At 39.6% G+C, this 16,444-nt stretch overlaps 1 protein-coding gene across 1 annotated transcript in view; it reads right to left on the minus strand.

The window, feature by feature from the left end:
* Positions 1-2,040: 2,040 nt before the first annotated feature.
* The window catches only part of LOC142160244 (putative neutral ceramidase C), a 45,911-nt gene continuing 31,507 nt past the window's right edge, over positions 2,041-16,444 (minus strand). The window contains exons 12-20 of the mRNA XM_075215181.1: positions 15,377-15,492; positions 13,938-14,032; positions 12,448-12,487; positions 11,614-11,709; positions 7,721-7,816; positions 5,925-6,077; positions 5,118-5,177; positions 4,009-4,097; positions 2,041-2,374 (exon numbers count right to left, since the gene is read on the minus strand). Of these exons, the coding sequence (XP_075071282.1) occupies positions 2,197-2,374; positions 4,009-4,097; positions 5,118-5,177; positions 5,925-6,077; positions 7,721-7,816; positions 11,614-11,709; positions 12,448-12,487; positions 13,938-14,032; positions 15,377-15,492 (923 nt within the window). The 3' untranslated portion in view covers positions 2,041-2,196. The remainder of the gene's footprint in view (positions 2,375-4,008; positions 4,098-5,117; positions 5,178-5,924; positions 6,078-7,720; positions 7,817-11,613; positions 11,710-12,447; positions 12,488-13,937; positions 14,033-15,376; positions 15,493-16,444) is intronic.

Raw genomic sequence — 16,444 nt, forward strand, 5'->3', positions numbered from 1 at the left:
GCCTGATAGAAAGCCAGGAAGCTGGACAACTCCCCTAGTAAATGCCTGTAAGGTATCTCATGATGGAAACAGAGTTTCCTCCCATTTCAGACAAAGTCCCTGAGGGCTGCGTATATGTCTTTGAAAAATCTATCAGGGATATGAATGGACTCTGGAAAAGGTAATTTTGGTAAAACATTTCCCCCCCCCCTCCCCTCCCATTCATTATTTTTTTTTTTGGCAGATACCAATAATGTGCCTGGCAATGTTTTCCCATTGCTCGGCTGCAGCTTAATTACTTCCCCTGGCAACTCAGCCTGTCAATATTTGACATGTCCATTTTTCTGACATTAGCAGTGCAGCTTCTGGTTAGAACACAGGTGATTTCCAGAATGGGCGGTCCTAGACGCTGTTACAGCGGCTTGAGTACTACTGCGCCCAGGATGCTATATACCAGGCCTGGCCAAGTTGTGGCTATTCCGGTGTTGTAAAACTACAAGCCCCAGCATGCTTTGCTAGCTGATAGCAGGCAGGGCATGTTGGGAATGTTAGTTTCACAACACCTGAAAAGCAACAAGTTAGCCAGTCCTGCTTGTATACCAAAGTAAGTATCACTCCTTACAGATTTTCCAGGGGCAAAGCCAATGACCGAAAAGTGGGTGCATACCTTGAAATGCATTTGGCAGACAAACAGTCGCAGTTGCGCATATATAGAGAGGTTTAGGATGGCATCTTTTGTATTTGTAAATGAACCTTACTGTTGGGAAGCAAATTATTGTAACTGTGGCAATTGGTACACTTTGCCATCTTCTAATAGAGGAAAGAGTGGTGGTTTCCCTGGGAAACCACAGCACCAACACAGCCAGAGCAATGCCTGACAGGACACTTAAAAAGCTGGGTTTGATCTGTGTGTGAGACTGAAGCCAACAAGTGACCAGTGACCAGTTAGGGACCTAACTGTGATAACCAGAGTTTAGGGCTATGGGACCGTTTATTATATGAATGCTTCATTTGATTGCTGAAGACACTGCCAAGACTGTTTAACCATCCTGACAAGTAAATAAACATCAACGTGGTTCAGCAGAAACCTGTGTGAGGAGCCATCTGTTTGCCCGCTTTTCACATAACATATAATATTTTTATACATATGCTTGTAATTGTGTGAGAATATAGCATAACACTGTCCATGAAATACATTTTTAAGGCCATTTCCATTGTAGGCAATTTTTCATAGATATCACCCCCCACCTCTCTGATAATGAATGGGTCTGTATGTATTGTGTGCAGATTTTCTGCTGAGATAATAACTTCCAGTATTTGTTCCAGTGGTAAACAGTCTTAGAGAAACAACACACACACATGGTCATTAATTCACCTGGACATATAATTCAATTAAATTACATGCATACATGACAGATGACCCGGAAACTGGGTCACTAGCAAAATAAAATTAAAAATCTTATATATTTACTGGTAAAACTCTTTTCATGTTAAATCAAATTACATGAAGATTACAAAGGATCAGATTGTGAATTTTCCACTACAGATAAAAAATAGAGCTACAAAACCTAAATTTATAACCTTCTTATATGTTTTTCTTCTATATAACCCATCCATTCTCTGCCTGTCACAAAGCAAAGTAACTTCCATCTGCTCCACATAAACTCTCAGAGGCATTAAAATGAAAGAACTTCTGGTATAAAATCTCTTTGTTTCCCAGGACAACAGCACCTTCAGCTCAGGAAAAAAAATATAGTTTTTGTATTTTCCTTTTGATTTATCAAAATAATTGACAGACATGGCCACAGATAATGTAAAGGTATAGCATAAAATATATTTATTTTTTTCTAACCTTTGCATGCCTTTAATTGTAGTTTTATCATTGATGTCAACAGCCTTCTAAATATTTATCAATTACATTTTCTTACAGTGCTGGAAAGCAATGAGCGGCTGGCAAAACAAGTTTGTTTTAATGACAATATCAGTATATTACATTCATAATGAGGCTGAAGTTGCTATTATGTTATGTCAACAGGATTCAGAACATCACAACATCCCTGATCTAGCATAAGTCATATAATATAATATTTATTTTACAGATTAATAAAAGTAACGTGTAAATTCACAGTCAATGGCAAAATATGTTGTCTCAGGACTACTCATTCCGCCTGAATCATTCAAATAATGCAACTTTATTGTAAACAGACAGCTGTTTGATCAGGAACTGATGTGAAATTCAGATGAAATCCCTTCATAGGGCCTTATGGCAGCAGGTATGAGGGTCTTATAGTGTCCAAAGTGACGAATCCTGTAGATTCCAGACTCAGCTGATTGAGGTATGTGCCATTCAATTGTAGCATTGCTTTGACTCCCTGTGCCCTTATGCCAGTAATATCTAAAAAGATATAAGATTGATGTTAATGGATTGTAAATCAATCAATGTCAATTTATTCTAAATACATGAGAGGTATCCAGACCATTGGTAGCATAGTCTATTCTCTAGTGTAGTGTGCAGAGACAGCAGCTCACCTGCCTTAAGCTGGGTACACACTACACGGTTTTCGTCCAATAATCGGCTAAATCAGCCGACATACGACCGCTCGTTCAAAAGTCGGGTCAGTGTGTGTAGTGACACGATGGTCGAAAGTCTGCCCAAATGGACGATTGTCGCCTCATTTGGCTGGTCGTACCGTTTAATATTTCCGTTCCAATCTCGTTTCCGTTGTGTAGTGTGTATAAACTTCCGACCGATCCACAACAGTGAGTACGAAATTACAGTCATTGCTCACAACAGCATGGCTGTAAAAAGTCGCTAAAGGGACGTCCGCTCTTCCCTTTATCGTCCTAAACAAGGCTAGTGTGTATGCAGTCCATGGACCGAGCGATCGGACCATCGATCGCATGTAAAATCGCTCTGCACAAAAAGTTGGTGGAAAATTCTGTAGTGTGTACCTAGCTTTAGACATATGGGTTCTAAAGATGACCACGCTGGCTTTCAGTCCAAGCTCTAAGCACTAGGTTCCCTTCTGTACCTCACCCAATTTATGCGTATGCCTCATAACGATCGGCTTATTTTGGGCACTGTGCTCATTATGGCAGTGTCTCCAGCATTATAGGTGTAAGGAGGATAAAAGTAACTAAATATACGGTTAGGTACACACTACAGTGTTCTCAGACGATTCTCTGGCCAATCGGAGGATAAACGACTGATTGGCCCAATATCACAGTAGTGTGCAGCCTGCAAAGATAAACAATAATTATCGTCCAAAGCACATGAACTCGTTGATCGCAATGGAATAATGTTGTTCCAATTCTGCAGTGTGTATGCACTCACGATCGCCTTAACCTGCGGCCCCCAGCTACTTCCTGCTTTATTGTCAGATTTCTTGGCTATAGCTTGTAACACTTGGTTAAACGACTGATATGTTATTGCACATAGGTGTCTCTTTCTTTCATTAAATGTATTGTTTTAATTTATTACTGGGATTAAGGGTAATGTGCAGACGTTTGAATAATAATAATAATAATAATAATAATTAATAATATTATCGTAGATTTATAAGACACCACAGTGTTCCGCAGGGCCTGATAAATGACAGCTAGATTCTGATTGGTTGCTATGAGCAACACCTCCACTTTTCATTTTTAGAAAGTTTGATAAATCTACCCTTAAAACTGTAACTTCAAAATCCAACCCACGTTCACTTTAGGATCATCCTCTTTATCAATTTAAACTTTTTTGTTTTTCTACTACAATTCTGCTCTTATGTATCTTTAATGTTTTGAATAAATAAGGAAAGTGAGAGGACATCAAGACGGTCATTATTATATGTGTATATGTTTTACTTGTAGACCAGTTGTACAAGTACATACTGTGAAAACGCCAGGGGGTAAATGTATCATACCCCGGTTTTGTCAACTCCCGCGAGTTCGGTGTCTTCGCAGCTTAAATTTAAAGCGGCGCTGCCTTGTAGAGGACCCCCAGGTCCATGTATAATGTGCACCATACATAACATTTATATTACTAACCTTGTTTCCCAGGAGGCATCATTATGCACAGTGCGCCATGTACCGGTTACATTTTCATACTTTTCTACCCTTAGGTAAGTGTCATCGGTCTGAAACATAATATTAAGATTGGAATGTCATTTTGGGAAGTATAATATATTTAGATAAATATTAAAACATTAAAACATCAATAGTGGTGAAAGTATTTATTTTATTAAAGTGCAATACCCCCTAAATTTCTAGCTAATGGGAATATGTTCTTTGATACACATGGACTTCATTGTTTCTCTGACAAGATGTTCCCATAGATAGAAATAGCACCACCTATGTTTTGTACTAATTCCGACAACCTAGACCACAAATATTGAAAAGCAAAAAGATGACCTATGATAATACAATCAAAAGTAGACTAAATAAAATAGTTTTTTTTACGAAGACGTTAAACATTCTTTCATGATTTTGTACCTTTAACCCTAGACTTATTAGTAACATTGATTTAATATTTTGAAAATCTACAAAGTGCGTGAGGGTTATGAAAACAACAGCGCATTTCTGATCAATATATTTGGTTGAAAAAAATGTTCATAGGGCCACACAGCAGCCATATAGATGGGAGCAAAGATACAACAACAGCCTTTTAGCAGATTAACAAGCAAAATGAACAATATATGTAACAAGCAAATATTAGTAACAAACACAACCAGCAAAAAAAGTAAGGAAGAGAAAAAGGGGGTAGGTTGGAAGCTCACAGTGGAAAAAATCAATGTACACAAAATGCAAATTCATCTCCATGATGTTTGAAGTATCAATGAAGAGAAGTCAATGGAGTTAATTCACAAACTGGAAAATCTGCCAGTGTACAGCGCATTTTACTGTTCACATCACACATAACAAAAAACGCGTTTGCATTCCAGTGCTCCTTGTCTCCATATAGTTATGAACTCTACCAATCCGCTCTGCTCTGTCCATCAGAACACGTTGCAACTGTCACCCACACAGGTGCTGTTTGTTTGACATACAAAGTGAGCTACATTAGCAGAAAAATAGGTGCAAGCGGTATTTGACTTACATTGTCCCAAGAGACATTATCACAATTCCAAATAGATAGAGCACGTAAATGTCACACTTACCATATTTGTCACAGAATTTCTGGGGTTCCCAGCAACAAACGTTACTGAAGCAATTTCACCCTGTGAAAGTCATCATATAAAATGAGTTTACTCCAAAGATTCTAGAATATGCACATTGTCAAGTTGAGCTTAAAGGAATAAATAGTGATGATGATGATGATTGTTGAAGAGTGGCACAATAGTACATAGGGTGGCAAGCTTAAATTTAGGAAATTGTGAGAATCTTGCAGTTCAGATAAAGTATACTGCCTTGCAGGCGAGGACTGGCAAACATTAGCCTGGGGAGCAAGACTCGACTTATCAGCCTATCAGGAACATTTTAAAGGAAAAAAAATACAGGTGGCCCAATGACCCAGCCCAAGGTAACCCACTATGGGACCGGCTTGGGAGGCAGATGCCTCCCTGCCCCCCAGCCCAGCCTGACCCTGCTGCCTTGTGCACTGAACACGTTATATATATATTAGGTTTCCACACTGTCTTTTACAGGACAACCTGGCCTAGGGAAGGGTTTATTAATAAAGTAAAATCAGTATCTGCCCATGGGGTTGGCTATGTCCCATGACTTCCAATAGTCCCATTTTTGTCAGGACAGTCTTGATTTTTGCACTCTAATAGAGACTTAAGCAAAAGGGGCATCTATGGGCAGGCCAAGAGAGGGGCTTATTGTGTGGCAATTTTATTTTTTTTTCATATGTTGAGAAGGATGCATCTCATTATTATTGAAAGCCTCCTGACTCACTGTAGCGATCTACACAAGCGGTTTTCAAATATCAAATAACTTATAAACCGGTTTTTTTACTTGCTTACCAGTAGGTATTGTGACTTCACCTCCTCCAATACATCTCCAAAGGTTGTGTTTCCAGGAGCTCTATCTACAAGAACAGGACTCAAGAAGGTAAAAAGCTGGGAACTATTAAAAAATGGAGGTTCTGGTCCTCTGGGCAGTTCACTCACTGTATTCTGAAAAGAAATAAATGGGAGTGTATAGATGACTTATTTTGTATTGGGTATTACATTCATTGTACCTTTTATATCTTATGTATTCTGAGTTGTATCTCTATATTGTAAAACTGCTGTCCAATATCCATTTTATAGTTATATTTTTAAAGAAAAGAATACGAGTTTGACCTCCCACATTGTGGTACTTAGACTAGCTATCCAGGCTGAAACTTTGCTATATAAAGAACTCTTTATGCTATACATTGTCTGCAATTAAATACTGAATTAACTCTGTAATAAATAACTGCACAACTTGTAAAGGCCATGACGAAAAATTGTTTAGTGAAAGTGTTAACTCATCAGACAAGTGATAAAGAGAAGGCGTCTCTCAAGATAGACTCATCCCCCTATCAGTAGACATAACTGATTCTTTAAGGTACTATAGTTGTTCTCTTTGAGAAGGCAGCGGTCGCAGAAGTGTCTTAAAGTGTCCATCAGACCAAAAGCTATCAACTGGGTCTCTGTGAACAAATATGTCAAAACTGTGGGGGAACAGTTATGAACACCAGTGCAGAGGACAGATTAGGCGTTACCCATATCAACCAATCATATGATATTTCCATTGTGTAAGCTGCAACAGAAAACAACAACAGTTAAAATCTGATTGGTTGATATGGGTAATACCACTGTTTCATGTGTACGGGATTTCAGTAATGTCCAAGCAATATGTTATATTTATGTGGGCTTGATCAGTTTATGAAGGAGGTGGGCAGAAAAGCTTCCGGGGTCCCCTTGGCATCTCTACTCTACAAATAAAACCTACATATAACACATATTCTGCTGCCTATTTTGATACTGGAGACTTTCTAGCTGGGAATTCTCACCAGAATGTGCTACAGAGATGTCATTAGTGTTCCTGGTTTAGAAGCCTCCTAGATCTATGAGCAGTTCGTGCTGGTGCTTCCAAGGTCGTAAAAACAAAGAATCAACTAAGCAGACTTATTTCTTATTGTTATCATATCATATTGTACTAAGGACCCAAGTTATCCAGCTGTATCCCTTGTTATTTATTTTATTTATATACATTTTCTTAAAACACTTTTTAATATGAAGAAACACGGCTGGTAAGTATCCAAAGATAGGAACTCTGCACATAAAAACTTAATGGGCCTTATTCATTAAGGAAAAAAAGGAGTAACTTTGCACCTTGGCAAAACCATGTTGCATTGGAGGGGGGGGGGTACATTTAAAAAGTGGGGACATATTTATATTTGGGACAGGACACGTCCTAAATCAACTTTATATTTCAGTATGAAATTAAAGCTATCAAGTATTTGTGTGCTAGATGAAAAAGCAGCCAGTATTTATGTTATGTGCAAAATAATAAACTGCACCCCCTGGATTGTAACATGGTTTGTCCAGGAACAAACTTACTAATTTTTCTTGCTATACTTTCCTTAATAAATCAGACCCAACATGCTTCAAAGTATTTCATGAATACACAGGGTATAGTACATAAGTCCAGATTTCAGTTCTCTAGATCAAATAAAAATATAAAGCGTCTTAAAAACCATTGAATCTTTCATGAAAATAAAATGCACTGATAACACCAAATGAATGTACATTGCAGCTTTACATTGGTTTGGATGCATCTAGTTTGTTACCTCTGCGATTGCTTTGGCCAGACCTTGAAACAGCTGCGTGTAAGCAGACAGGGTGTGAGGACCAAAAATAGTAGATGCTGCTTCGTATCGCTGAGCCTGTAATGATAAAAGAAAGTATGTTACCTCGATCACTTGTTATCAAGAGCTTGGTGAACCCAGTCATTAGAATTCCACAGATCACTAATTACTGATAATTTATTCACACAATACAACAACTAATCTCCCTATACTCAGTTCTAGATCAAAGTTTACTTTGCAGACATTGGATTACAGCACAACATTACATACACAAGATAAACGAGAGATTAAATTATATTTTTGTGTACACAGCCAGAACTTTGTGCAAGTTATATAAATACTGATTATGTTTTTTTTTGCATACATTCAAGTTATAAAGGAGTTCTAGTTGAACAGGGGCATACAATGGAAAGGCCAGGTATATGGCAATGTGCGGGAATGATAATATAGGCTTAACTTTGATGAAGTTTATTCAAAAAGTTAAACAGGAACTTTAGGACAGTGAGTTACACATTCCATTCCCTGTTCGGGATAACCCATTATTTTATTTATAAAACAGTGAGTTAGTCACTCGCTGAGAGTCATTTACCATAGGTGGACAGCACAGTGGCCTAGTGGTTAGCACTTCTAACTCACAGCACTTTGGTCATGAGTTCAAATCCTGACCATGGCCTTATCTGTGTGGAGATTGTATGTTCTCCATGTGGTTTCCTCCCACACTCCAAAAACATACTAGTAGGTTAATTGGCTGCTATTAAATTGACCTTAGTCTCTCTCTGTCTGTGTGTGTATGCTTTGGAATTTAGACTGTAAGCTCCAATGGGGCAGGGACTGATGTGAGGAGTTCTCTGTACAGCGCTGTGGAAATAGTGGCGTTATATAAATAGCCGATAATGATACACGTGCTAGAGATGTTTACTGCTTGTTTTACTATCCATGAGAATATCTGTGTACAGTCATGCATGGAGTAGCACCGCATAATTATTTGATAGTAGGATAAACCGTTGTTTCCTCAAGAGGAGAGTTGGACCTGATTGGACACGGGTGGGTCAAGTTGAAATATTTTCCTTTATAATGCACCAGCTATGCATAAAAATAGAAAACAGAGACTTTGTTTCAGCACAAGCACACAAATGGTCAGATATATCCATCAACACATCAGAGAAACTGAACACCGTGGAAGTTTAGAAATGATATTGAATTAGATGAATACTGCGTCTGATGGAACAGTTAAGAAGTTTTTGATCAGTTGATATTATACCAGCCACAAAGCTGCTTTGTATTATTCCATCATTCACAGTGTGAGTAGCTAGATCAAGCACAATTATTATGGAGCACTCTTGTGTCTTGCCAGCATTCTTCCAAACGGAGCCAAATGATGGCTTTTTCCAGCGTTTGCAGAAGAATTCGTGGTTACAGAGAGCAATGTGCTGTTTTATGGAATTCTGGTCCAATACTGTTTTGTGAGTGTCCAACTGGGCCTGGATCCAGATAACCTGTGTAACGCCTCCCAGTGGCGTTTTAGTAAAACCTGCACCCCAGTGAATACAGGACAGGTCACCTACAGGGCAAGTTAGGTGTTTGTGAAAAGTGACACAACCTGGTTGCTATGGTGATAACCCATCCCAGTCTGTGAGAGACTTAGTGAGAAATAGAAGGGGCTGTCAAAAAAGGGGGAGAGAGACACCCAGGGAGAGACACACAGACACAGAAGAAATAGGGACAGGACCAGGAGAGATGATGTTAAAGCTGGGGACCCAGGCACAGTAGAGATGGATGAGGGATATTTTGCATGGAAGAGACCCATGCCCTTTGCTACAAGAGGCATTGTAACTGAAGTGCCAGAGCCAGGGACTGTGTGTATACAGAGAGAAGTGTCAGAGCCAGGGACTGTGCGTACACAGAGAGAAGTGTCAGAGCCAGGGGCTGTGCGTACACAGAGAGACGTGTCAGAGCCAGGGGCTTTGCGTACACAGAGAGAAGTGTCAGAGCCAGGGACTGTGCGTACACAGAGAGAAATGTCAGAGCCAGGGGCTGTGCGTACACAGAGAGAAGTGTCAGAGCCAGGGGCTGTGCGTACACAGAGAGAAGTGTCAGAGCCAGGGACTGTGCATACACAGAGAGAAATGTCAGAGCCAGGGGCTGTGCGTACACAGAGTGAATGGTCAGAGCACAAAGGAGAAATCATCCCCACAAAGGAGGGGTGAGCTGCAGTTGAGAGTTACACAGCGTGTCAGAACTGCATTGAGGAGAAGCTGTCTGCCTGTTAGCATCCATGTGAGTGCCCCTGCACATTAAGAACTGTGCAGGTGGAGTAAGGAGCTGTATATATTTCTTTATTGCTGCAACCTTTATGATTATCATACAGGAGGAAGAGGAGTGTAAATAAAGAGTTCAGTTTGTCATAGAGATAGTCTGGCCCCCAAAATATTCTGACGTTTATTGCACTGCACCACACAGTGACATCACCTGTGTCCCACTGCTTACAAAGAAACACCTGCATGTGCAGGGACCCCCTGGTCATTTACACCCATGTCCATCAGCTAGCCAGGGCGTGAGAAGGAGGTGCACTGTGTATAATTTGCACCCCACACTTCACAGTGACAGGGGGTTACACCTGTATTTAAGTAGATCCATTGGATGATTTTTACAATTTTTTTTCCTCATAGACAGAGTTAAAACTTGTCCATGAGGCCATATATTCATAATTTCTTTATTAGGATCATATAAGGACTTTAGGTGTTTTTTAACCTACACCCAAACCATAGCTCACCATGTCTCTGTGGGTTACTATGAAACTTCTCTTTCATAGATTGAAATGTGCCTCCACAGAAGTCTGATTTAGCCTGTGTTTTAGTTTGTTATGTGTGCTGTTTCAATTGCACTCAGTTTACCTTTTTAACAAGAAAAACACTCATAATAAATCAAGTTAAGGGTAATATATCATTTAAAACTGAACCGGAGGTCTGAAAACTAACAAGAGCACTCAGTCTTTATCTCATCCTGCTGGGAGACTCAGCAGCAGTGTGATCTACTTGGTCAAAGAGGGCATCCTATTAGATGTAAGCTGACCATATCATGCTCACATCTACTAGTCATGTGACACTCTCTTCTCCCAGGTACAGCACACTAGAGAGACACAATAATATGATTCATCCATTCCTATGCCTCAATCGTTACTGCTGACTATCCTTTCACAGGTTACTGATTTTAAAATGTTAAATGTCCAAAAGGACTGATTTGACTATCTAATTATCCCAATTGCCTAGATCTCAGTCCAATGGGATTTTCCACTACAGACCACTTGGGTCACTTCAGTTTAATACAGCCAACATTTTAAAAGTTTTCTTGACTAATTGCACCTGTTGTCTTTAGACTAATACTAGATTTTCGTCTTCAAGACCTATGAATTATTCTAGTGCACTGTACAACCTCAATGCCCATGCAGTTGTCATTTACAATGGTCATACATCATCATCATCATCACCATTTATTTATATAGCGCCACTGATTCCGCAGCGCTGTACAGAGAACTCATTCACATCAGTCCCTGCCCCATTGGGGCTTACAGTCTAAATTTCCCAACCTACACACACACAGACTAGGGTCAATGTTTAATAGCAGCCAATTAACCTACTAGTATGTTTTTGGAGTGTGGGAGGAAACCGGAGCACCCGGAGTAAACCCACGCAAACACAGGGAGAACATACAAACTCCACACAGATAAGGCCATGGACGGGAATTGAACTCATGACCCCAGCACTGTGAGGCAGAAGTGCTAACCACTAAGCCACTGTGCTGCCCATAGTACAATGTTTATGTTTAATCTCAAATTTAAAAGTCATTCTCCTTCCAGACTGTACTGGTTTGTTTACCTGATATTCTTCAAAAGTTGTAACGTAATGTGTATATACATTACTCAGCCCTGAAATAACCACATCAATGTTCTGGGTATCAGATGGATCCAGTTCCTAGAAAAACAAGGCAGACTGCAAGTGAGCAGATTTGATTACAACAACTAACTCCAATAAATATCAGACACTGTTGTAATCACATGGCAGAGCCCCTTAAACTTGACTTTTGCTTAGCCAACTAAATCATTGTAAATCTTGAAAATACCATGAAAATATCAATTCATTTATAGCATTAACATGCATATTTCTCTGTGAAAACTCCCTTGTGAAAATACTACAATAAGCTAGTAAAAGAAGCTCTAAAAACTAATGAAAGATGTGCAATGACCTTCAAATACCTGAAACCCACAAAGGTCAATTGTAGGGCTGCTGGGTCAGCCACAAAACGATCCATAGAAAATGCCCAGGCTGCATGGGTACATTGCATTAGAGCAGCTGCATGGATGCATTGCTTACAATGGATGCATGCATCTAAAATAACTGTCATACTCCCATGTAGAATTTGTATTTCACGCATGTCTATTTTTAGCTGACCAGGACAACATACTCATATGTTTTTGGTTTGGTGATGGGTTTTTTTTCAAAAAGTCTCAATTCACAGGACAACCACACAGGAGTAACTGGTTTCATTTAACATCCAGAAAATGCTAAACAATAGAAGATCACGCCAAGTTCTTTCTATAATAGTAATTATTTGGGCTGAGTATCACGTTAACACTGCTGGGTAGATTTTGGGTAGACATTGTGTTTTGAAGAAAAATCACAAGCAACTCATATTAATTTAAAGTCATATACCTTTTTGACTGCTTCCCTTAATCTTCTTCCAGACATGGTCCTTTTAAAAAATAAAACGTAAATCAATGACTTCAGACAGCTTTTGGCAATGTAAAGCAAGGGGGGGCTGGAAGTTACCCCATGTGCTCTTTTAGGACTAGCCTTAACTAGTAATAGTGCTGGTCATAGTGTAATATAGGAGGTCTAACTACTTGTCTCCGTTCACCTCCTCTTTCTGAAGGTGTTGGATTCTTATGGGACAAGCTACACTTTGTGCAATTGTTAGGCAACAAAGCACCGTATTTCTTCTGTGCAGTGAGTCCCCAGAGGGAAGCAGAGATTACAGAAAGAAGAGGCAAGTAGCTAGTGCTTGTGGCCCCATTCTACATAATCACTGGCACTATTCACAATCAATTACTTGGTTGCATTTGCATACAAGCGGTTACAGCATATTTTCCCACAAGGCAAACAGGAAAGGAAATAATCATAATCATTATTATCCTAAGAGAACAGGGCAGATGGCTCAGCATTAGCTTACACTTTTGCATTTGCATGTTATTGTAAATGTGGGGTGGGCTACTGTACAAGTGCCTACCTATACAATGAACCAAAATTTGGACATTACTCTCCTGACGTAACAAATTGCATTTACATGTTAATTTCATTTAATTCAGTTAAGCTTTGTTCTATTATACTTATTTATTAATTTTAAGCATGTGAGTACATGTTTTAGAATGTGTGGGGTGAAGGGTATATTTATTTGAGTATATTTCATTATACTCAAATAAAGTATTTTATTTGTACAAGAATTTACTTTTCTTATTCATGTTTTAAATCAATATTGTTATGTTTAGTTTCTAATTTTTATTCATCAGTTCCATTAAAGTCTTTTTAAGCATTAATGTCCATTATGTCTTCCCAACATCACAAAGAAACAGCTGGTAAGTAATTGTGCCATCACTAGCTCCACCCACTGGGGAATCTGGCACAAGCAATGGATACTTCATCTTGACTCCCGATAGAGAGCTCTGTCCTATCATCTGTAGCATCGTTGTACAGTGTTGGAACAGGCTGAAAGCATGCCACTAACACCACAAGTTTATCTAGTACAGACAGATATCGGATGCCCATCTTTGGGAGTGCAATATAGTTCAATTTTAACTATTCTAAGCATCCAGTATGCACTTGCACTTTTACTTTTTTTTTACAGTTAACCACAGTGACACACCCATGTAAGAAATAAAATGTGCAAGCCAAACAAACAAACCAAACAACCAAATAATAGATGTATTATTAACAACACAATACATGTAATAAATACTATGTATTTTTCTACCCAAATACAGTTTTGTTTTGTTTTTTAAATCGGCTAATAATGATTATTTTATACCGGTCTATTGTCCATGACAATCAATTAATACACTACCTCACACGTATATTTATAAAGGACTAAATTTGTGCATTGATTGCCTCCATAGTTCTGTAAATAGTAAATGCCTATTGGTACTTACGTAAACTCGCCTGGAACAGCGAGTATCGCCAAGGATCCAATGGTGATCATCTGAACATCAATTATTGTTGGGTGCCACGGTAAAGGACTAGTCATCTGCAACAGACAGAAGTATATTAAGGTAACAATAAACAGTATAACAGAGGCGGTTCTCCATATAAGCTATGTACTCTACAAATTGCCAGCGCTTATGAGAAAAAAGCTATCCTATCAAGGTATCTCAGCCAGGCTTAGCTCCAGTTAGCTGAGTCCACCTGGCCTATACCTGCAGCTTGTTGCACTCTGTCTAAAAATCAGAGTATCTGGCCCAGAAGCTAATTAGGAGGAAGCTAACTTTCCAGCCTGTGTTAGGGCTCACGACCACCAGGATGAGCTTTTAGAAGTATAGAGTTGAGGTCTTCACCTTTAGCAGCCGCCTTTCCTGTAGAGCTTTATGTACTCACAGGTACTTGGATAGGCCCAGGTCTTAAGCTCAGTATAGTAAATCTCATCTATGATGGCTGTAGCGCAGATGGAGGTGCTAGCCCAGACTGGAGCTGGAGGCCAGTGGCAGGCCGGGGTCAGTCCACAGCAGACAGACAAATCAGTATTCAAGCAGTATTCAAGGTCAGGGCTACAAGCAAAACAGCGGAGTCCAGTATTCAAGCAAAGGTCAGGGCAGCAGGCAAAATAGTGGAGTCCAGTATTCAAGCAAAGGTCAGGGCAACAGGTAAAACAGGCAAGGTCCAAGGTACAGACAAGGGTCTCAACAGGAGGTCAGCCAAAGTCAGGAGGCAACCAGCAGGTCAACAAACAGCACAGACTGTGGATGCTATAACTGGCAGGGAAGCTAAGCCCTCCCTTCCTTAAATATAGAAGGCAGCCAATCAGAGCCCTGCCCTACAAGTATGCCCAGAGGCTGCCTAATTAATTAATAACTAGATTAATTAGCCCACAGGCTGTTTAACTATATGTGCACACGCCCGGCTGCCCAGTGTTGCCTGGACACGGCGCTGCTTAAAAAGTATTCTGACTGTTGCCATGGTGATGGTCAGGACGGCGGAATCCGTAAGTGACGTCCCTGCTATCATAGCAACAGCAGCTGTAGGAGGCGAGCCACAGATCGCTGCGGATCATAACAGCCTGTTCACTGGGTTGCAGTGGTTTGTGGAAAGAGCTGTAGTTGGTATCAAAAGTGAAGGAAAAGGCTGAGGCTAACAAAGCTGGGAAGACTACCCATCCTTCTGGATATCAAGGTTCTCTCGCAAGGAAAATAGTTTTTCTAGTTGGACACCTGCTATTACATTTTTTTTCTAATACTTGCAAGTAGAACCTCTATCCCTACCGCAGCAGTGCTTATCTATATATCAGTCTAGCCCCAGAGACATTGATGTGAAAGTGAGGTCACGTCACCTGGGGTACCAGTGTTAGAGAGATAGAAATAGAATGGCATGCACATACCTCGCCAGTGTTCAGCAGGATGGGCTTTGGTTGGTGACATTCCTTTGTTTCATTTGATGGAACCCCGAGAAGTGCATCTCGAATGGCATCCCAAAATGGATCTCCTTCAATCATTCCTGTTAATAAAAGTGAAAATTGGTGAAATGTAACTTTTACCCTCCAGTATTTAGTAGCACTGTCTTTAATTTCAGGTACAATAATATAAGAGGTAACATGTTCTATATATTCTATGAAATACCAGAAATCACCCTTTAGTTCAACAACCAATATAAAAACAACTGGGGTAAATGTATGAAGCTCCGGGTTCTTCAACACCCCCGAGTTCGACGTCTTCAGCGCTTAAATGTAAAGCGGCGCTGCCTTGTAAAGGGAAACTTCCCTTTACAAGGAAGCGCAACTTTAAATTTAAGCTCTGAAGACGCTGAACTCGCGGGTGTTGAAGAACCCGGAGCTTCATACATTTACCCCCTGGTCTGCTGTTCTGTGGTTTTCTATGAAAACTGAACCTCCAGTAATTCAAATACATCCATATCAGTGATGGATCATGACTTGCTATTAACATAGCAAAAACATGGTTTTGTACTAATAATTTGTAGATTATTCATTTTTGAGATTTGCACAGCATAGCTTATTTTGTTTCAGCTACCACTTGACAGTTGCCAATATAAATTATTTCAAGTGCATTTAATACTTAAGAAACTGAAATAACCCCAAAGTGGATATCCTGAGTACACCTGTATACCTACACAGTGAAGTTACACCGAAAAACAGGGAATCTATTTATACTTGTGATGTTTTGTTGTGAATTATTTTGTGAGCACTTAGGATGAGGAGAGGTAAGACAATAAATGTCACTCTACTGTGCAATAGTGGTGTTTAACAATTTTTAAGGTGGGATCCCAAGTGGCAGTGTTTCATTGTTCTTGGACACTAAGGGGTATATTTACTAAACTGCGGGTTTGAAAAAGTGGAGATGTTGCCTTTAGCAACCAATCAGATTCTAGCTGTCATTTTGTAGAATGTTCTAACTATATGATAACTAGAATCTGATTGGTTGCTATAGGCAAC

Source organism: Mixophyes fleayi, chromosome 6, assembly GCF_038048845.1.
Source record: "Mixophyes fleayi isolate aMixFle1 chromosome 6, aMixFle1.hap1, whole genome shotgun sequence".
Taxonomy (NCBI): Eukaryota; Metazoa; Chordata; class Amphibia; order Anura; family Limnodynastidae; genus Mixophyes; species Mixophyes fleayi.